General features: G+C 24.3%; 1 protein-coding gene across 3 annotated transcripts in view; it reads left to right on the forward strand.

Moving 5' to 3' along the window:
- LOC136989285 (B-cell receptor CD22-like) overlaps nt 1-24066 on the forward strand; it is a 91128-nt gene that overhangs the window by 52741 nt on the left and 14321 nt on the right. For all 3 annotated transcript variants that reach the window (XM_067287406.1, XM_067287405.1, XM_067287407.1), the window contains exons 4-10: nt 533-841; nt 4154-4450; nt 5316-5588; nt 9391-9651; nt 11029-11379; nt 11451-11702; nt 11782-12042. In XM_067287406.1, coding sequence (XP_067143507.1) covers nt 533-841; nt 4154-4450; nt 5316-5588; nt 9391-9651; nt 11029-11379; nt 11451-11702; nt 11782-12042 — 2004 coding nt within the window. The remainder of the gene's footprint in view (nt 1-532; nt 842-4153; nt 4451-5315; nt 5589-9390; nt 9652-11028; nt 11380-11450; nt 11703-11781; nt 12043-24066) is intronic.

Consider the following 24066-nt stretch of genomic DNA (forward strand, 5'->3'; position numbering starts at 1 on the left):
GTATAGCAATACATCGTCTTGGAATCTCAAGAAAGAAGATTGTCAACCGAAAACAGTTTATCGATGAAACAAAGTTGATGAAATTAATGATTGCGGATGAAATAGAATTCCTCAAAAGAAAATACCATACCAAAGGAATTTATTTCAAACAATACTCTTTATATAGATTCTTTTTTCTTCTTTTTTTAGTTTCGATTCTAGATAAGAAGCATCTATCATTTCTGATAACTTTCGAACATTAAAAATAGAAATTTAAAGTGAATAAGAAACCATAAATTAAAATAAAATGAATACTTACACTTATTCAGTGCATAATAAATATAATAGATGTGTTTAGAATATTAAATTTCACAACTATTATACACTCGATCATATTCATGATTAATGAAGTTTACTATAGGATTTAAGAGATAATACCACGAACGATTTTTACTGGAATTTTTTAAGAATAAAATAAAATACTTTGTGATAAATAATTCATTTTTATTTCTATATGTTCTCAGAATTCTATTATTTTATTTTTATTGTTTAGTTGAACCAATATCGTTAGAAATATCAGGACCAACGGAACCAGTTCAAGAAGGTGATATCATTTCATTGAATTGTACTGTCGAAGGGGCCAAACCAGCTGCCGAAATCACGTGGTATAATGAATCGAATGTTTTGATTCCTTCACCCGAATCCGAAACTGAAAAAATGCCAGATAATACTTATCGTACGATAAGCGAATTAGAAATTGAAGTTACAAAATTCGATCATAAAGGAATATTTTATTGCGAGGGATCAAATGATTTAATTAAAGAAAAACCATTACTAGAATCTTTTAGTATTGAAGTTGAATGTAAGACTTTTTTCTATTTTTATTTAATTTAAAATTCATTATATAATCTTTATAAATTAATTAAATATAAATTTGATTTTTTAATCCTCTGTTGGTTGGTTAATTATTTCAAAAATTAATCTAAAATAGGCTTGTTAATAATTTAATTAAAATAAAAATGATATTATTATAATCGAAACTAATTAATATTTTTTTCGAAAAAATTAAATTAAATTATATATTTTTTGAAATAAATTTAATAATTTAAACGAAAAACTCTTCTATGAAAATATGTTTAAGTATTTTTTTTATAAAATTTATTTATAGTATTTTTTAAAAGGGGAAATTTAATTTAATACATTCGAAATAATAATAATATATGAGAATTTTATGTGTATATTAATATAAAAATTCACATTTTATTACCATATTTTAAATTTCTTAAAAATATTTTTGTTTAATTATACTCTACAATATTGAAAAATTTAATAAAAACTTAAATTTTTGACTAATTTTTAAATAAAATTCTTAATTTATTATCAAGATTTTTACGTGGGAATATGAAACTTTTAAATATTTAATTATATAGTTATCAGAATAATCGACATAAACGATTTTATATATAATTTTTTTTTAATTTGATAACTCTTCTACATTCATCTATCAAATATTTGGATCGTTTCATAGCTTTTCTGTGGTCACTGATCATTCTACTGTAAATATTTTTCTTTATTCCATAATTGATTGGATGTAATTGTTTTCATATAAGAAATTTCGTTATTTAACAATGGACCATAAAATTTAATATAAATATTATATATAAAAATAAATTAGTGAACTTTTCGATAAGCTCTTTGTCTAAAATTACTTACTTATTTTTAAACAATTTTTAATTGAATATTTTGTTTGTTAAGTCTATTCATAAATATTAAAAATACACAGGATCAATAGGATTGAGAAACATATGCTTGGATTCTATGGGAACCGAACCCATGACTTTTTGGGAAATGATCGTGAATTCGATTTATCTTGAGATTGAACATTATTTTCTATTTTTTATATTAAGTTAGACGTAGGTTCGGATCATACTCATGTAGTTCATAACTTAAAACTTGTACCTTTTGTGCCATTTGTTTACTGGGTGTTATCGATGAATTAATTAAAAAATTTAATATTATAAAAGCGGTTCGTTTATTATTCTATTTTATAATTCAAACTACTCAACTTAAACTTAATTTAAAAGATAGACTTGAATTCTATGTGAATGGAACCCGTGACTTTTGGTGTAGTCTAAATGATCACAGGTTTCTACTTTATATCAAGTCCAAACATTTTCTATTTTTGGCAGTAAATTGTCTATAAGAGGTGTGTTCGACCACATTCGTGCACTTCAGACTTTATTTTAATATATTAATTGATAATATTAAGATAAATTACTGAATTATTTCAAAATTCAGAATAATCGAACGGCTTGTAATTCAAATAGCTAAACTTTCTGACATTTGACGAATTATTTACTTGAATGTACGTTGTTGGCCAGACAGCCACACATAAATTTTCATTTTCCTTAAGGAATCTTGGATAGAATTTCATGATTCGCATTCTTTTATATCTTTTTTCCAAAAAATCTGCTCATTGATTTCTAGTTTTTATTTAGTCAAAGTCAAAGTATTCTTCCAATTTTTCTAATAAAATTTAATTCGTTAGATACTTTAAAGCCTTGAATACAACTCAACAAAAGTCTTTTATAAAGAATATTTTTTTAAAAAATTATTCAATTCTTACATTTATTACTTAGTTTTATTTATTTCTTATTTTTTAATTTGTATAAATTATTAAATATCTTATGAATTTTAAGCAAATCTCCAAGGAAATTAATTGGAATCATTCGGAAAGTGAATGTTAATAATTGTCAATGAATGCTCCAAGGCATCAAATATAATCAATAGAATTAGCGTATGTAAATATATTTGTACAAAGTAGACTATAAAGGATTATTCTCTGCTGTATAAATAATCACAAAACAAATTTCCTTGATAATAATATTTATTAAAATATAATACATAAAACATAATAATGATTAAATGATATCAATCAAAACTGAAAAAATTTGTAAAATCCTCCTTTACAGAAAATAAATTAGAGTTAACTTGAAAAATGAGGGAATTTTTTCTTCTAAAAGTTATTAAATAATTCTCTAGAAAATTTAGAAAAATAAAATACTTTATATAAAATAAATGATACTGTATGATATTTTTACATGTATATATAATTTTTTAAAAATTAAAAAATAATAATAATTTATTTACTACTACTCTATTGCGACTTTCTAAATTAATTTTTATATTTATTAAAAATTTTATCTCAAAATAAAAAATTCTTAAACTCAATTTTTATAAAATAACATGTACAAAAACACATTTTTCTAGTTCTAAAATAGAAAAAATAAGATCACAAAGTAAATGCAGCCTTAAAAATTCTGATACCTGTAAAATGCGTGTTATTTTTCTTATATACTTTAAAAAATAATAATAAATAAACAAAAATTGGATTATAAATATATAAAAAATAATAATTTTTATGGCTTTTTATTATGAAAGTTTCATAATCATAGTAGAAAAAATTAATTTTATAAAAGAAAAATACATACTTGTAATTAAAAAAAAGTTATATATTTTAATTAATTTTATAATTTTATTTATTAAATAATTTTAAAAAATAAACAGAATAATTTTATAAGAATATTATACTTTTAAAGTATAAAAAATACATATAGCACTATATTGATTTTCTATTGTATAAATAGCGTAAACACAGTTAAACTTTAATTCACAAAAATAAAAAAAAAATTGAGGTAATAAATTTATTATTTTTGGAATGTAGCTTAACGAATATTTTCTAAATTCTGCAGAAAAAATAACGTAGAGAAAGAGAAAACAATTTATATAAAAGAATGTTAGTTCTTCCACTTTTCTCTTCAAATTGCCTGATGCACCATCCGAAAGCACCTCTTCTGCTGATGCGAAACAATGATTTTGAGCCAAAAATATAGACTCACCTGCTTACATTTTTAATATAAAATAATTTATTTAAAGTTAGATTTGTTTCTATATTAGTAAGGACGGTTAGAATTGAGTTTCCAAGAATAAAAAATAAACAAAAGAAGAAGAAGAAAATGGAGCGTTACATACCACTTTATTAAAATTTAAAATGGAATTTGAATAGAAATTTTCTTTTATAATCTTGTTTGGAATGCAAAGAACTAGATAGATGTATGCTAATCCTATGTGGAAACAAACATTGTTTAACCTAACATTCAATAAATCTTTTCAGATCCTCCAGCGGTAGTGATCGAACCTGAAAAAGGTATTATAGTCAACGAAACAACTGAGGCTGTCTTTACTTGTTCGTACGAAGCGAATCCTGAAACAATTCTTGATATCGATTGGTATAAAGATGGAAAAGAACTTCCTCTATCGGACTCGACTAAATATTCAACTAGTAACACGACTATGCCAACTCTAACGATACTCTCTGTTGATAGAAATGATAAAGGAATATACACTTGCTCTTTAACTAATTCCATTGGCAGAGGAAATTCGTCAAATTCGGTTAAACTTACTGTTTTATGTAAGCGTATAATTTAGGATAAGTATAATAATATTTCCTTAATTAAATTTAATAGATGTAATAAGTTATCTCGTTTGATATTTCTTTAAAAAATAAGTAAATAAAATTTTTAAAAATTGCTAAAATTAAACTTAATTTCGGAAATTCTTCGAAATATGTATTGTATTGTATTTTGATCCATATTTTTGTATAATGATTAATTCTTTAGTATAAATTTTTATGAATTTTTAAATTAAAGTTTCATTTTTTGAAGAAGTGTTGAAATTAGACTTATATTTCGAAATAATAGTAAATAATAATAATCTTGATGATTCTTAGACAACTTTTTAAATAATTTTTTACAATTAAAATTCTATTTTGAATTATTTTATTTTACTTTTGAAGGTCGGTCAGATGACCGCGCTGTAAGATAGTCGACCATCGTGAAAGATCTGGGTTCGAAATCGATTCTGACCCTACAATTAATCATGGGCAATACCAGTAGGGGTATCGTTCCCATCTTTTACCATGCTGGTCAAACCCATTGTGGTCCAGACCGCACAATTTATCATGGGTAGTAAGGGACAAGGCATCATTTTCCATCCCTTGCCCACATCAATTTTATTATGGTTGTGCCCTCGAACAATGGGCATAATTATGACTATTCATATGCTGGTACCTCGTTTTAAGTAATCATGTTTTTTAAAGAATTATTACAATTAATTTCATTAATTATTCTAAATTCTAAAGGGGAAACATTTCTAAACAGTTTATTGTATAGTTACTTAATAATTCAAGAAAATATTTATATAACCTATTATCTAAACATTATATATATATTATATTTTTCTTTTTTATAGTTTAAATTTTCAAGTATAATTTTCAGATCCTCCAGAAGTGGAAGTAGTAATATCACCATCAGTAATAAATGAAAGAGATAGCGCAAAAGTTTCATTATTTTGCGAGATTATTGGTGGAAATCCTCAAAATTTATTAAGAATTCGTTGGTATAAAAACGATGAATTTTTAAATGAAGTAACCGATAAAAAGATATCGTGGATGGAAATTACAAGAAATTTTTCCGGAAATTATTCTTGTGAAGCTGAAAATGCTGCCGGATGGGGTAACAGATCCGAAAATGAAGAATTGATTGTTCATTGTAAGTTTCCTCCATTTAAACAATTGAATTTTTATTTTTAAGAAAAATTTATATATATTTAAAGAAAAATAAGTTATTTTTTAAAATTACGCATTTTAACAAACGTTAAATGCTAAATATCACTTTAAATTATTCAAGATTAACTGCGTATAATATAGGATAATGATATTGATTAAGGTGGAATTTTTTCTATTTTTTCCTGATTTGTTACACGTTAAAAGTTTGTTAATTAGATTATCTACTAATAAAAAAAAGCCAGAAATAAGAATTTAGAAAGCACAATTAACATCAGAGAATTTATTTCACAAAATAAAAATACATAAACAATTAATAGGTACTTAAACATATTAGAATAAGTAAATTAGTTTTTCCTGTTCTCTCAATGATAAAAAATAAGATATATATAATTGTACAGTACATAAAAATGAAATAATTACAACTTATTATTATTATTTTTTTGTATATTATCTATTCATTAATTAAATAAATGTTAATAATGAAAGTTAATTTAATATAATTTTCGCATCTTGTAACTTAAAATTAAGCAGGACATTTATACAGATCATTACATTTTATTGTGATAATTGTGCTCTCAAGCGAATATTTCAAGATGCAAAAGATTATTCTCTATACATTAATGTGTTATTTCATTGTGACGATAACATCTTTTGTGTTATTTTGAAATCAAAAACAACGCTTCAAACTTTTACAGGATCACTGAACCGCTCTGTCTTCTACAATCTTTAAACTAAATGTTTGACAATATAAAGTATTATTAAAGCCATTTTATAATCATTCCTAACTACTTTATTGGTCGTTATCATGTTTTATGACGTCATTCAGTTTTCATTGACGTCACACAGTCAACTTCATAGTTTATTCACTTGATATTGATGTTACACAACCTTAAATTGGTGATGTAGTATTTTTCTATTTCTATTATTTTTGTCATTTTAATATTAAAATTAATAAAAGTTATGCAAAAAATAAAAATAATATAATAATAATAATTGATTACAAAAAAAGAACAAAGTAATTTTCAATAATTTTTTAATTTAAATTTTTATTATTATCGATAATTTGTCAATTAAATATGCTTCTTTCTTAAGCATTTTATCATTCAGTAATTATATAATAAATATAAGTTAACGTTTGAATAAAATAATGATCGTAACTACGGAATCAAGGTCCATTCCATTTATAAAGGATGTCTTAATAAAGAAACTCATTTTAATAGCGATTATAAAGAGAAAATTTCAGTTAAAATGAGTTTTTTCCTGTAGTAAATTTGCTAAAAATTAATTTATTATTAAATTTTAAAAATAATTTACCAACTAATTTAAATTTGGTCTTATTACAATTATCATAATTCCTCTGTAAAATATATAAAAATTTTAAATGACAATAATAATAATAAATGCTTGTTTCCTTTGATTTACTCCATTTAATGGCCATTTTTATAGTAAAAAAAAGTAAAAATAAAATTATAAATTTTACAGTTTTTATTTACATTTGTTGAGAATTGCAACTAAGAACAAGAATTGCTTCTAGTAATTAAGTTTAGATTGTTTTATACGTTACTAAATTACGTTTATTGATGCTTTTGTTGTATAAATGTCGTTTCACTTGTTGAAAAATATAATTAAATTTATCCCAAGATCAATATTATATATATATATTTATTTATACTACCTCCAAATTAATGCTCCTAACACCTGGAAGCGTTTCACCTTTATTATATTAATTTTTGTATATTATTACGTTTAAACTTCTTTATAATCTTCCCAACACTTCAAAAAATAATCAATAAATATTAATAATGATGATAATTTACTATTACTCAGTATATTCCTCATTGAATTCTTCATCTATAGCAAATATTCACGCCATATTATAAAGCCAAAGTTACTTACATTCAGCTAGAATAATGTAACAACTTATTGTTTCAGTTGGAAACTTCCTAAACTGATAATTTTCTCAATGGATGATTTGTTATAACGAGTCATTCTCCATGATAAATTAACATAGTTACGAAGCAAATTACTTATTCCCATTACTTTAGAATATATACACTCGTCGATAAAGGTGGCATTTGATAGAGAACAATGTTAGTGTTGATGACTGTTTTTTTTCCTCATCTTTCTCAGGTATTTGATTAACTTTTACCTTTCTAAATCCATTGGTAGATTCATCGTTTCACATTTACAACAATTTATAATAAAGCAATTTCCGAGAATCTGTTTAATTTACTGTGAAGAAATTCTTATATACAACGTTTGTAGTTGATATATAGAATTAATGTGCTTTTGTTCCGAGGGAAATTTTTGACTTTTCGACATCTGTAATATTATTTTTTCCCTCCCTACTCTTGTTTGTGTACAGTACTTTAAACGAAAATCTATAAAGTTTTACAAAGTATATCTTTCTACCATTATCATGACTCAGTCATAACTTTGGAAAAAAAAGTAAAATAAATTGTAGTAAACTTTCTATTTAACTAAATTAACTTAAATTATATTATTTCATAATATAAATGAAAATAAATCATTTTGATTTGATTATATTTATTTCAAATTTTATCTTGAAATGCTTAATTCTTGACCACATTCACTCAAATTATCATATTTTAAATGATAATATATGCAAAAAATACCTATTTGTGATTTAAAAATAATTTTCTATGATAAATAGAATATATTTTAAATTATATTTTACACTTTTATAGAAAAATAGCGTATATATGTGATCTGTGGATCCATTCATCTATGGAAAAAATCAATAGATAAACAACTTTAAAAAAAATAAAAACGATAAAAATAAATGATATATTTGTAATATAAAATATATAAAAATTAAATATACCATATTTTACAGCTAACTCAAACTATAGCTTATCTTTATCTTGGGTTTTACTTCGAATAAAACCTGATAGACCCTTACATTCCTCCAGATTAATGCCCTTAGCCTGATAGTAACCTGAGTTATTATCACGTTTAGGAACATAAATCTATGTAATTTGGCCAGAATTCCTTTAACAATCCGTTTATTTATTTCCATCAAGTTAACATCTACAATAACTTTTTCTTATCAGAAAAATTCAATAAAGTTTACCTACAATCTAACAACAACAAAAAAAATATATATTCAAAAATTTTATTCAGACATACAATCGAACCTTTAATAATGACCACCTCCGAACGGCGGCCACTTATGCTCCGTCAATGGACGTTGTTCAGGGGTTTGACTGTATTTTATTAAGTCAGAATACGGAGTCTTCAAGTTGAATAGTCAAGTTATTATTATTCTGCAGTAAGGGAATCTAATCAGTAGCTCGCGATCTACTAAAGTGGCATCGACTAAAACTAAGAGTTTTGTAACTTGATTTATAAAATTTTTGAGAAAATAAGAAAATTTTATTGTTTAGTTTTAATTATTTAATTTTAAAAATATATTATTTATCTAAATTTTATTTTTAAAATATAAGAAAAAAGAAAAAAATAGAATACGAATAATTACTACCTTCAGCTTCATTTCTCTAAAAAAAACCAGTGAAGGATTAGTAAATTTCATCCGTATTTTCTAAAAACCAGACATGATCGATAACTTAATTAAATTAAATCCATTTTCTAGTGAATGCATCAGAAGATTCATTCTATTTTCCAGCATCTTCCATACAAAAAAAAAAAAAAAACATTTTTATTCATATTTAATGGTATATTTTATGCCTTATATTTAGAAAACAAATTAAATTGAAAAAAATATATAATTAAGATAATTTAAAAATGACATTTTTATTTTGAAGATCTTCCTGGAGAAGCCGATATTATAGAAGGGGAACCAACAAAGAGGGGTGAATCTGTAAATTTAACTTGTGAAGTCGGAGAATTGGGTCTACCAGAAGCTGAATCGTATTATTGGGAATTAGATGGGGAAGTTTTAGATACAAATAATAAAACTTTAATAATTGATGATGCAGATTTACATCACGAAGGAAATTATAGCTGTTCAGCAGTCAATGATGTTGGTTCTGGTGAGAAAGGTTACCACTTTCTAGACATTAAAGGTAATTATCAAATGGAATTTTTATTACTCTTCTTTATTATCTACACCAATTAAATAAATAGGTATTTTAAACTCTTTTCCTTTGAAAAAATAAAGAAAAGTTTTAAAAATAATTATAAAATGTTGTACTAAAGCCTGGAAATTATGTAATTACATATAAATGTTGCAGTTTCTTGTAAATTATATTACAGCACATAAGAAGGTAATTTGGAATACGTATTCTAATATACTTTTCATTATTTTTCCTTAAATAGATTTTTAAATAATCATTATAAAATCATTAAGGATTTTAACAATAGGTAATGCTAAAATCCTTAATAAATAATATATAAATGACATCTAAAGTCGAAGTAAAACAGTTAACTAGTAAACATATTAAATACATATTTTTATTGCAAAAAATTAAATAAAAAATATAAATTTAAAGATTATATATATTTAAATATATAATAGTATATTATACAAAAAAAATTGATTGGTTGTATGTAAGCAAGATAACTGAGATATTTTAAAATTCCAAATACAGTTTTCATAATAAAAATGTAGGATTTTTTGGAAAAAAGTGACATCTTTTGTTAATATACTGAAAAAATAAATATTTTATTTTATATAAGTAATATAAGCAAACTTTTCTCTAATAGCATAAGCATATCAGTATAATGATTACAATTTATCATCATGAATATCAGAAAAAATTAATTTTATCATCATCCAATGATGATGAAACAGTACTTAATTCTGTGGGATTTTTAATTGTAATTTTATATTTGATCTATATAATAATATCTACACATTATTTGTGTGTACATAATAATATATAATAATACATAATACATAATAATATATGTATAATTATAATATAGTTTCAATAATATAAAAATATTAATTCTGCATCATAAAAAAGTTCATAAAATTATGTTTTTTGGTGTAGTTTTATGAAGACATTTACATAAGAATTACAATATACCGCCGAAAAATGTATTTAAAATTAAATCATAAAATAATAACAAAAAAAGCATAATTTTTTACAATTTTTTTCCTTATAATTTTATGATAAAAATTAAATTACTTCGTGACGCATTGGTCTTTTTTAATTATTCGAAACTTTTTCATTTTAATGATTATTAAAGTTAAGTGAGATTAAAAATCATACACGAATTAACTTTTATAATTAATTAGATTGCGATGATGATTTTTGTCTAACGTAATTGTGCTTTTAAATAATTAAATAAAAATTACCAAATTGACTATGATGATAAATTACTGTCACGTCATTCGATCACACTTTTAATTCTCTTAAGAAAATTAAGATAAAAATTCTTTTATTTATAAAATAAAAAAGAGGATATTTTTATTGCTTGTTTTTTTCGCTTTACAGTTCCTCCCAAGTTTATAACTAAATTACCTAAATTGCACGGTGCATCTCGTGATGCTTCATTTTATAATGTTACTTGTCGTGTCGAGTGTGATCCTATCTGCGAAATTGAATGGTTAAAAAACGGCGAGAGCATTATGGATTCTAATTATTATATTATAACTAAAGAAGATTTACCAGAGGAAGAGGAAAATGATTATTTCAGCTCTGTAATAAGTGTCTTGAGATGGAATATGACGGCATGGCCTGGGGGTAAACTTGAAAGAGAACGTGATTCTGCTAACTACACGTGCAGAAGCACCGATAACGAAGTGGGTCCAGAAGTCGAAAGTACTATGCAATTTAGTGTTGAATGTAAGTTATTGAATTAATCATCTGTTCTATAACTTAATTACATCGTTACTTTACATAATATGTTTATCTAGATGCTCCAGAAAACGTCGAAGTCTCGCAAAATTTCATTACTCTAGAAGAAGGTGACGAATTCGAACCTATTAATTGCTCCGCATCGTCGTGGCCTCTCAGTACTTATCGTTGGAAATTTGGCAATTTCATTGTGAACGATGGTTCAACTTTAGATTTAAACGAAGTTACACGAAAGGATGCTGGCATCTATACTTGCGAAGCGAGAAATAGTAGAGGGAAAGCCGAAGCGGAAATGTTTTTAGAAATTAGATGTAAGTAATTATCTCAAAATTAAATTGACAAGATGATGATGATGATGAGAATGATGGATACTTCTAAAATTATTTCTAGACATACCAAATTGTGATATCGTAAGGGATGATGATGACGACGAAACTATTTTAAAATGCGAAAGTGATGCAAATTCCGAAGTAAAATATTATTGGACTAAAGATAACAATACTTTAAATGATGATATAGATATTGACGAGGATAACAGCACCATCAGATTTAAAAGATACGATGAAGAATTTTATGGTGAATACGAATGCATCGTGGAAAATGATATGGGAGAATCCGACCCATGTGCTGAAATTGTTACGAAACCGGAAGGTAAATAAATAAAATTCTTATTAAATTTAAACATTTAATTAAAAATAGTTTTAAGAGATTTTTTAAAAATTAATATTTATAAAAAATTCGATTAAGTTTTTTCGGTTGTTTACTTTTAATATAATCGAAATACATGAATTAATCATGAAGACTTGATTATGGAATTCGAATAACGTTGAAAATTTAAATACAGAATATTTATTGTTAATAATAAGAAAATAAAAAAAAGAAACAAGGAACAAGTTGATCGTTTACTTTAAAAATAAAAGTCTGCAAAGATACTTAAAGTAATGGGTTGTATAATTTAAAAATCGAATGAACATCTGTCGTGTCTCTTTGATATCAACTATTTTTTTTTTTTGAAAGATATTTTTGATAAATCTCTAGTCAAATCAGATAGATATGGTTATATTTAATGTATAAATGTATTTTACATTTGTAAATTTGAAATTTGTATTAATGTCCAGAAAAAAGTTTGATTTTTTTCCATTTTTTTGGGGAAAAATATAATTATATTTCAGAAACTTCAAAACACAATATTTAACTAAGCATTTTAAAAAATACCTTTGATATTAAGATAAATACATGTTACTTTCTTTGAGTATCAATACTTTTAACAGTATTTTAAGTAAAGTATTTTTTAAAACATAATATTAGGCTAAATTCTGTTATATTATACACTATAAGTCTATAATTTAATATACCTTATACAAATATTATACAAATTTTATACAAATATAAATTAAAGTGAAAAGTTTCAATAAATTGCATCAATTTGTTTAAATTTTTATTATTTAAAATATAGAAATCGTTTCGTAATTTATCTTCGCGAATGATTGAATATTTCACCAACTCATGACTTGATTTGTCATCTGAAAACTTTATTCCATAAATTTTCTATTGCACTAATGCCATACTTATTTTTTCTTTTATAAATAAGCCATATACATGTTTCGGTTTGCATCCTCTTTAGTATGGTTCCAACTATATCCATTTGTCAAAAAATATATATTTACCTGTATACTAGATAAGGAGTGGAGAATTTGTGGCTTCCATACCATATGCAACTGTGTGGTCTGATGAAATGTGAAGTGGTATAAGTTTAATTTTGCTGTCGTGCGATTTGAGTTTGAAAAATATGTTTTTTTATATTTTTTAAATAAAGACATTCAGCTAAATGTGTATATTTTTAGCATAAATGCCAAACGTACACACTTAAGCAATAGAAAATACAGCGTACAACCTTATGTGAGCTCTGAAATTTCGAATAAAAAAAAGTTCATCACTCCTGTATTATATCATCTCATCTCAATCTAAAACATTAAAAATTTTACTTTCACATAAAATGTGTGGCACATCTTTTCACTTTTAACATTGCTACATATTATAGTGTATACTTAAAAATCCAGCAGCGAGTTGCTTAACTTTCCCGGCAACGTTTAAAACTGCGTGTGGCGCCATCTGTTACGATATCTTAGTTTAAATTTTTTTTTCATTTTTAATTACTGTAAAATGGCAAAAACTTAATTTTGAGGGTGGGGATGAGTTTTATAAAAAAATTGTAAATGTTAATAACGAGTAAAATCGGCATTCAGTCCAACCATATTCGAGATATTACACACGACTCCCATTATCTCCCCACTCCGTCGGCCTTCAACCAGCAAAATTTAATAGATCAATGCCTTTAATACACCAACCTCTCTGCAAAATTTCAGAAATTTTCGACAAAAAGTACAAGAGTTATTAAACTTCAATGTGAGTAAAAAGAAAATCGTGCCCCACACACATTAACATCCATACATACAGAGAAAACCCCGAAATTTTTTGCATTTCTCGATGTTTTAATTTCCCCTGAGTCCAAAAATGTAAAGATATTGGGGGTAATTTATTGACCGATCGCCATACTTTCCCTCTGTTACATATAACAGAGCCAAGAAAGTAAAAATACCGTACGCTAAGATTTCTTTGTTTAACTGCATTAAACTATTCCTTTTACAGTTTAATTTATTAAAATTTTTAATTTATGCCATTCATTGTTTTAATTCGAACGTTAAATATTTAAATTTTTTTTTACTAATTTTTGCCTATTATAATGTAAATACGAGTTAAAATATAATTACACTTTTTCTAAATAATAATTAAAAAATTTCTTAAATATTTTCGAGCTTATCCTAAATTTTCAAAGCAATGTTTTGAATTTTCTGAATAGTTTAATTAGTTGGAAGGCATTATCTAAACAAGCAAGAATATCAAAACTTTAATAATAATAATAATAATCTTAATTCGCAGATTCTTAAGATATTAATAAGAATCTAATTAAATTATCGGAATATTTATAAAGTTTTATTTATAAAATTTATTTTCAATAACAAAAAATCAATTTTTTCCACTAAACACAAGTCTAATTTTACTTTTGACGACGTTTATTCACTTATTTTTTCACAATTCTTAATAACAAAATTCCAATTAATTTTGAAATATTTTCAATAAAAAATTTATGAATAACTCTAAAAGTAATTTTACAAATTTAATGTTTTTAAGACAAGACTAAATATTTATATAATGTTTATATAAACATTAGTTTATATAACATTTTAAATTTAATAATTATATATATACAGGGTGGGCCAGCGAAAACGAAACGGCAGAGTGTTCGTGTTCGTCCAAGCAAAGCGCTCGGACAGGTCGATTTGACTCTCGAGGGGACATCTTTTGCAATAAAGTTTTTGCGATTCTGAATACAACAGACAACAAAAAATTTTAAAAACTCATTTATTTTGTATTAACTAAACAAGCATTTATTTCGAAAAAAATGTTTGTTTAGTTAATATTCAGAATCGCAAAAACTTTATTGCAAAAGATGTCCCCTCGAGAGTAAAATCGACCTGTCCGAGCGCTTTGCTTGGACGAACACGAACACTCTGCCGTTTCGTTTTCGCTGGCCCACCCTGTATATATAAACTCTTCTATTTTCTCCCATATTGGAAATAGTGACATTGCTCACGTACACCTTGGTCTCCCCTAGTGCTCCACCACAGTATAATCTATTTCGATGCTTTATTATTTTATACATTTTAAAACAGTTTTTTCAACTCAAATTATATTTTTATTCACGTAACATCGTTTAATTCGCGAAATCAGAGCATCATTTACAAGATTAATTATTACGTGACCATTTTTCATACGTTTAGCCGAGGACTTCAGGTCTATTAAACATCATTTATTCCTTGATATACGCACTTTTTATGAATATTTTATATTGTTTATAATGGAAATCTTGTTATGGAATAGTTATCAAAAGTTTGTATGAATGCTACTATAATTATGATAATTAAAATAAAAATGATATTTTCTATAGATGCGCTCCTTAAAACAATAAAGAGCAATGTCAAATAATGACAAATAGAAATAAATGAAACCTAATGTAATCAATAATTTAATTCTCACTGCAGAATTTATTCGTTGTATTTGATAAATATTTAATTTGATAATTATTTGAGTAAATTAATTTTTTTTTCTTACAAGGGTTTCATTAAGATTTTATACAGAATTTTCTATTCGTAAACAAGTTTTGACATGTTGTAATGTGAATTGAAGTAAATTTTGCTCATCTTTAATTAGATAAACAGTTTTTATATCAAAAATATCTAATTGATTTAAATATTTTTGAATATATTATTCATTACAAGTTAATAGATATTTTAAAAAGTACACCAACAATTTGCTTAATTTTCCCGGTAACATTTAAAACTGCGTATGGCGCCACTTGTTATGATATTTTATTTAAAAACCTTCATGCCATTTTATAATAATTAAAAATATAAAAAGCTTAGTTTTAAGAGTAGGGATAGGTTTTATAAAAAAAATTGTAAATGTTAATAACGAGTAAAATCGTCATTAAGTCCGATCCTACTCGAGATATGACACGAACCCCTTTATCGCCCTACCTCCTCGACCTTTAATCACCAAAATTTGAAAGGATCAATGCCCCCTAACACATCAACCTCATTGCAAAATTTTAGAAATTTTCGACAGAAAAGTATTAAGCTTCAAAGGGGTGGGTGACAAAGTAGTGCCACACTCATACCCACATTCTAACATCAATAATACAGGAAACAAAAAAACACTAATTTTTTTGCATTTCTCGACGTTTCAAGGTCCCCTGAATTAAAAATTGTAAAATTCTTGAGGAGTCATTTTTTGACCGATCGCCGAACTTTATTATATATAACAGCCGGAAAAATAAAAATGCTTTATTCTCTTTACAACGTACAAAATAAAAAAATATCGTGTTGATTACAATAGCAAATTTCTAGTTATATTTTGAGAAAATCGAGCCAATTTAAAACAATGTCATGTTTATAATCTTCTTAATCAGTCCTCATAAGTTTGTTGTAAATAAATGTAACTTTAACCTTTCGGTACTAATCTTAAGATTATTCATTTCAGTTTAAATGAAGATTTACTCTTCATATTTATAATACATTTCTTAATATATCTACATATTACAGATGTTTGTAAATATCAGTAATCAGTCACGTAAGACGAAATGTGAGAAAGAGAAATTGTTTTACATTTATACTACGGAAAATTCTTGATATTTACGCATAAGAAGCATATCTCTAAAGGCATTTTCCATTATAACTAATGATATTTTTTAAAGTACTACAAGTAAAAATAATAAGAAAATAAATTGCTTATCCTAATGGAATTTTAGATTCCGAATGAATAAATGCGGATATCTTGATTTTTAACATATTAAAACTCAACAAAACTTAAGCAGTGCTTTATAAATTAATAAATTTACAAGGTAACAAATGCAGATGAACCATATCAAAAGTATTTTGTGTTTGATTAGCAATTTAAGGTTCCTCTTCAGATACTAACATCTATTAACATGGCTTCACTTCATATTTATATAAGTTAGTGTAACTGAATGATTGAAAAATATCGATAAGTAAAAATATTATCTTAGTTGTATTTTGATTAAATGAAGTGCAAATGCAATTGACTGACATCAAAGTAAGTAATTTTTCACAAGCAGTTACTTCGTTATAATTTATAGAAGTACTCTTGTAAATATAACATGTAATTCATTAAATTCAAGATATTTATTATGAGAGAAAATTCAGCTGTTTGGGGATATTAAAGTGAATATTCTTCACAATAATCTTCGTTAAATATTCTAAATTTATTTAAATATATATATATATATATATATATATATATATATATATGTGTGTGTGTGTGTATTTGTAACAAGTATTCTAAATGAATTTTTAAAAATGATGTAAAGTCTTTAATTTTAAATATCAGAAAAATTAAATCTGTTAATCATTAAAATGATGCTTCAAATAAATTTTATTTTATTAAATTAAATTAAAAATTTTTTAAATATATATGTTAAATTTTACATTATTAAATTTCATTTTTTGAAATCTAACTTAATGTAATTATAATCTGTAAAATTCCAAAATTATTAATTATTAGAAGTCATTTAAAATTCTTTCTTTTGTTATTTCATTTATTATTTTAAAAGAAATCTGTTTCGTATGATTAATTTTTTAATAGAAGTTTTAAAAAATAAATTACTTTTAAGTTAGAAAGTTTAGTTAAAGAAAATTAAGTTATGTTACCACTAAAGCTCGAAAGCCGTTAATGTGTACATTACCTAGCTAATCTCCAGATTAACTAAGGTGATCCGTTAAAGTTTCGAAAATTGTTCTATTTCTCAAATTACCTAGGTAATGTGCAGATGATCTAGGTAATCTGCACATTACCTACTAGGCACTCGGTAAAGGGAAAATAAGATCTCATAAGATCTTTGCTGGAACAACAGCAACGTTTCTGTACGCTTAAATTAACATAAAGTTATTTATTAAATTTTCGATATCTAAAGAATCAAGTTAATACAATCAAACAATCAATAAATTAGTTGATAGAATCAATTATCAATCAATTAAAAAACTGTAATACAAAAATTCAAACGGTTTAAAATATTATTACAATTAGGGAAATGAATTTACAAAACATATGATAAAATTGTGCTTACTTATTAGTGCAATCTAAAGATTGGTGATACTTTGAATTACATAGCAATTGGTTTTTGCGACACCTATTTGTGGTACATTTAGATTTGCAGTCACATTTTCTGAAACCCTGCCCAGTACCAAGGTATTGTTTTATTGCTGTTTGACGTAAAGATATTTCTACAGCAGGGGCATCTTCTTTCGTTAAAAATCTCTATTTACAAACACTGAATTCAGATTTTGCATACAATTGTTTTAAAATACCCGTTTTAGTACCAAGTTTATAAAAGCCATCCTCTGTTTTACTAAGAACCACAGCTAAAATTGAGTGTGCATCAGTTTTTGCTCTGTCTTCTTCGGGAAGTAGTAGGGAAAGGAAATGAGAGAAACAAACTTTTAAACTTTAACGATACGGAAGCCGTTAATGTGAAGATTACCTAGGTAAAATGCGGAAAACTCTTGATTCCACAGGTTAACGGATCAACCTAGTTAATCTGGAGATTAGCTAGGTAATGTACACATTAACGGTTTTCGAGTTTTAGCGGTAACAGTTATACTTTGTATTCAATAAGGATAGATTAAGATTTAGACTACTTCTATTAAGCATTTAATAGAGAATATTGCTTAAATATTTATTGATTTTAGAATAAAGAATAATTTAAAATATTAAACTTTTTACTTATAAATTATAAACTTAAAAACAGTATTTAAAAATCTTATTTTATATCCCTAAATATTTTTGAAATTTGTTATTCTCGATTTTAAATTTAATTCAAATTAATTTCTTTTTAATTTTATATACTCATATTTATTTAATTAGAGTTTAAATATTAAATTATTCTTTTTAAATGCTTTTAAATGGGAATCATCTATTCTGCTTCTTGTCGCTTCTCAATCATCCTGAGCATCATCATCACTCCAAGATGCTGTTCATAATAATTATTTTAACCCTATATAAAATATATTATAAATGAAGTAACAAAATGATCAATTATTACTAATTAATTTAAATCTTTTATCATTGTCAACAATTAATTAGGGATTCGTTTCACTCTCCTCGTCAATTTAAACTTATCTTTAATAAAAATGTATAATTATATTAATATAGCAAGTGAATAAATCAATAAATATGTATATAACATAATATTACAGCTGCTTATTTTCTTATTTTTAAAGTATTTTTATACAGAAAAGACCAGCACGATTGGCATCTAGGAGTAATAATGATAATGTCCATGATGATTATTTGATTATTGTAAATTAAATCATTTATATATTGCTTAAATTTAATAAAAATCTTTATTAAAACAAATAAAATTTGATAATAAAGACGATAACAATGTACCGTATCTCCTTTGTAAGCGTAATAAACTGTGTGTTTCGAATTCCAAACTGCACCACTTTCATTATCATCTGAATGTAGAATATGATTGTTAGCAACTAATCATACGTGGAGTACATTTTCCTGTAGAAATTCATACAAGTGATTGACTGCAAACAATCAAATGGAATCTGATATTCCTGCCCTGAATTCCTATCTAATAATGTACCAGGATATAATATTCGTGTTACTGCACCAATGCATTCAATCTGTTGTTTAGCATTACAGATCTTTTACACAGATTTTCGTATTTTAATTATTATATAAATGATAGAAGATTTATTATGGAAGTGGATTTTAGAAATGGAATTTCTACACTTTACTACAATGGATGTGCATAAATGTTGGAGTGATAATTAACTTTTAAAGTTCTACCAAGATATGGTTTATTATATAAGTCATGATCATAATTAAATTATTTATTATTCATCAATTTATATATTTTTTAAAATTAAATTTACCCAAATTAAATTAAGCATTAATTAAATGTTATAAGAAGGAGCGAATTTTATGCTTTACAAAAAATAAAAAAAAGAGTAAAATAAAATTATAAGTAAATAAATATATTTAAATATTAAAAATAAATTAATTTAAAGTAGATTTATTTATTCATTCGTAACACTCGAAAAAAAAATTAGAAACTTTTTCTACATTAAAATATATTTCAAAGAAATAAAAATAAACTACAAACAATTTTTGACATATTTGTTTGAATATTTAAATATGAAATTCAATAAAGAATGTTTAGAATTTAAGAAAAAAATTACAATTTAAAATGTTTATATATATATATATATATATATTTATTTATTTATTTATTTAAATATTTGCATTCAAATTAAAAATAATACTAAATTTTATTTTACTTTATAATTTTTAAAACATTATGTAGAATATTATTTTCTCTCTATTATGCTTAATTATTACAAAAACATATAATAGATAATTTATATTTAACATTAAATCTTAAATTTTTCCAAGAATTTAGCTTCATATCTTCTCATTTTGGGTATAATAATGCTTAATTTTTGAAGATGCTGAAGAGAGGGCATCACTCTCTTCAGCATAACTCTTTAAAAAAATAATTAAAATAATGATTAATTCAAATTAAATTAATTAAATTAAACAGAATATTAATATATTAAACATAATCGATGTGATATTTTTATTTACAATAATTTTATATTTTCTACTTTATTCAGATGTAATAAAATCTTTAGGATAAAAATAAAAATTTATATAATTTATTTTAGAAATATATAATATAAATAAAATTAAATATTTTAAAACCTATTTTATATGAAATTTTTGATTTATTTAATTAAACAATTAAAGAAAAAATAAATTAAATACTATAAAAATTATACAATAAAATAAAATTACTAAAAATTATTAAGTAAAAATATATATTTAGAATGCTTGAAAATTATGAATATTTTCTAGTAATAAATTAAATTAAGAACATTGCTGAAAACTCAAAATGTAATTTTACAAAAAGAAAATCATATTATTTCTTTAAAAATTGAATTTTTTTATTTTATTTCACTTGTTTATATTTAATAAATCTTACATTGAAAGTTAAAACTAACTTTCACAAAGTTGAATTTTATTTAAATTCTATTCAGTTTGTGTTGAAGAAGAAATGTTTTCCTTTTTTATTTTATAAATGGAAAAGATTCTCTCATTTATTCATCATTTTCAATAACAAAATAAATAGAAGAAAACATTTAAACATCTATATAAGAGCAAATCTCTATGATACAATATTCTTTGATGGAATTTTCTTTCTTTAAAAAGGAAAACTTTGTAATTTTTTCTTATCCCTGGACAAAATGGACTTTTGTATATTTTTCTTTTAAAAATTCCTTGAGTGATCCTAATCTCTTTCAATACTTTGATACATTAAAATAAAATAAATATAATTTTATTTCTTTTTTTAATGCTTTTTTCCCCTAAATTTTTATATTTAAAATTTTATTCCTCTAAAATATAGATAATAATTGACTAGAAATAATAATTTATTATATAAATAAAATTAGTTTTAATGTTTGTAATTGTAGAGGTAAATGGAAAAGTGGTATAAGTGATAACACAGTTCACTCCATTAAAAATACAAACAATTATTGATTTAAAAATAAATATAATAAATATCAGTAATATACAAATAAATATATCTATTTAATTATTTAATTTAATAAAATATAATTTTTTTAACCAATGATGTAACATGTTATCACCATTATATTGAATTATACTGTTATCCCTTTTCCACTGAACACCCTCAATTAATATTTTTAATAATAAAAAATTAATTATACTTGTAAAAATTCATAAATTTTTCGGTGATATTCTGCAATTTATATAAATTTTCTAAAAAATATTGAATAGAGACAAAACTCGGAAATGTAGAGGGGTATTCAAGGAGGAGCAGAAAGACATATGCACCTATATAGCTCTATACATATATATTATATAGGTGTGTGCATAGATCTAAATATAGCTTGTTTTAGATCTTTCTATAAAAAATTCTATGCAAAAATCTATTATTTATGCCCTCCTAAAGACATTAACAATATGTGTCTCTACTCAAAATGACATGATATTTTTTGTATTAAACATAAACTATGCTTAGAATAATAATAAAATTTAAAAATAAATTCTGTAATTATTAAATATTTATATTTTAAATAGTTCTAAACGTATACATGAATAATTTTATATGAAAATAATTTAATTATTGTACGAATAAATAAACGCTAACTGAAAAAAATATTGATATTTGTTTACTATATTATGCAAATTCTTCTTTGTGTTGGTATTATACCGACTGACCCAGAAGCCTTTCGATCTAGCAGCCATTTGCGCTGCCAAGAATGTAAAATTTCTTTATTATTTTTTTATTATTATTATTCTACATTTTCTTACTCTACATTTTTATTATTCTAACTGGATTCTTTCCCTTTAATTTACTATGAGTTTTTCAGTTTTTTCTTACATATGCATGTATTTATTACTAACACCTGTATTTATATAGAAATGGTCTTTTTTAATTTAAGAAAGCGACAGTCATTTCTATTTCCCTTTACATACGGTAATACCACTAAATATTTTATCAGTGTGGCAATATGTGTTCGAACTGTACACCCAAGAAGTCTTTGAATATATGGATGCTAGACTTGTGTACACGTCTTCAATAACTACAAGGAGTACAAGATTGCATTCCGGAATTCTGACTTCTGGATCACCCAGTATATAGAAGAATTTATGCATTTTGAAGTTGTTATAAGAACTGTATAACATTGAACACTATAAAGGTGGATCAATAAATAACCAGCCAAAAGCAACAGTACGGCTGGTTGCTCAATCTGGTTATTTATTGATCCACCCTTATACTATTGACATAATTGCGCACTTCTATTGATAGTAACATAGAAAAACTGTGGAAACAATGCAATAACACCTGCTGAGAAGAAACCGAAAATATATAAGAATTTATTCATTTTATAACAATTATATAACATTGAACACTACTGACAAAATCACACATTGCTATTGATAATGATACAAAAACACTACAACTACTATTGTTACGATACTGTAATAATTCCTGCTGACAAGAAACCAAATGTAATTATCACAAAGAAGAAAGTAAATAATTAATTAAACAGAAATCTTGCTTAATTACACTCGTCTAAACTAATTACACGCCTTGAAATGTAATTTTATTTATATTTAATAATTATTCGAAGAAAAAAATACATTTTCCATATTCGAATGGTGTATGCTATTTTATTGAAAAATCTCGAATATTTTTGGTTCTCATATCATATGCCATATCTGTGTACGATATATATCTGACGTTGCAATGAAGCAAAAGTGTGACATCTTCCAGAATGGAGAAAAAATATGAATCTTTCAGAAAGTGAAAGGCAATCTTGATGCCAAGATTCTGAAAACCCATAACCTCATACCAATACTGATATTGTTACGATATATATATTTTTTTTCAATTCAATTCTTCGATTGAAAAGTGTATAGTAAACTGCATCCGTGATACAATTTCTTCTACTTTTTTTGCTTATTTCATTTATTAGAAATTTACTATACACTTATAAATAGAAGGAAAATATTATTATTATTAAGAAATATATTATTTATACTTTAAATCACCTATTATTTTATTGATATAAAAAGCGTTCTGGAGTCCAAATTTATAAATATCGTGCTTATAAATGATATTTTTAAAAAAATACGGAGACAATATCTGCATTTAAAATGAAAGTTAACTTATTTTTTGTATTACCTAAAGGAAATATAGCCTATATATATATATATATATATATATATTTGAATGTAATAAAATGGGATTTAAATCAAATTTTTATATATATAAATCGCGAGTTTTTATTTGATAGTCAATAAAATTTATGTATTGAAGTATATAAAGGTTTATTTAATGCTTCTTGAAATACTAAAGAATATCTTATCTTCACCATTCTGTATGTAAACATTAATTATTAATTCCAATTTTTGTTAAGTTTACTTAATAACATTATTACTCAATTAATTTGAGATTATTGTAATTATTTTACACCCATGACAATGAATAAATCA

Source organism: Centruroides vittatus, unplaced genomic scaffold, assembly GCF_030686945.1.
Source record: "Centruroides vittatus isolate TY-2023 unplaced genomic scaffold, ASM3068694v2 scaffold_464, whole genome shotgun sequence".
NCBI lineage: Eukaryota > Metazoa > Arthropoda > Arachnida > Scorpiones > Buthidae > Centruroides > Centruroides vittatus.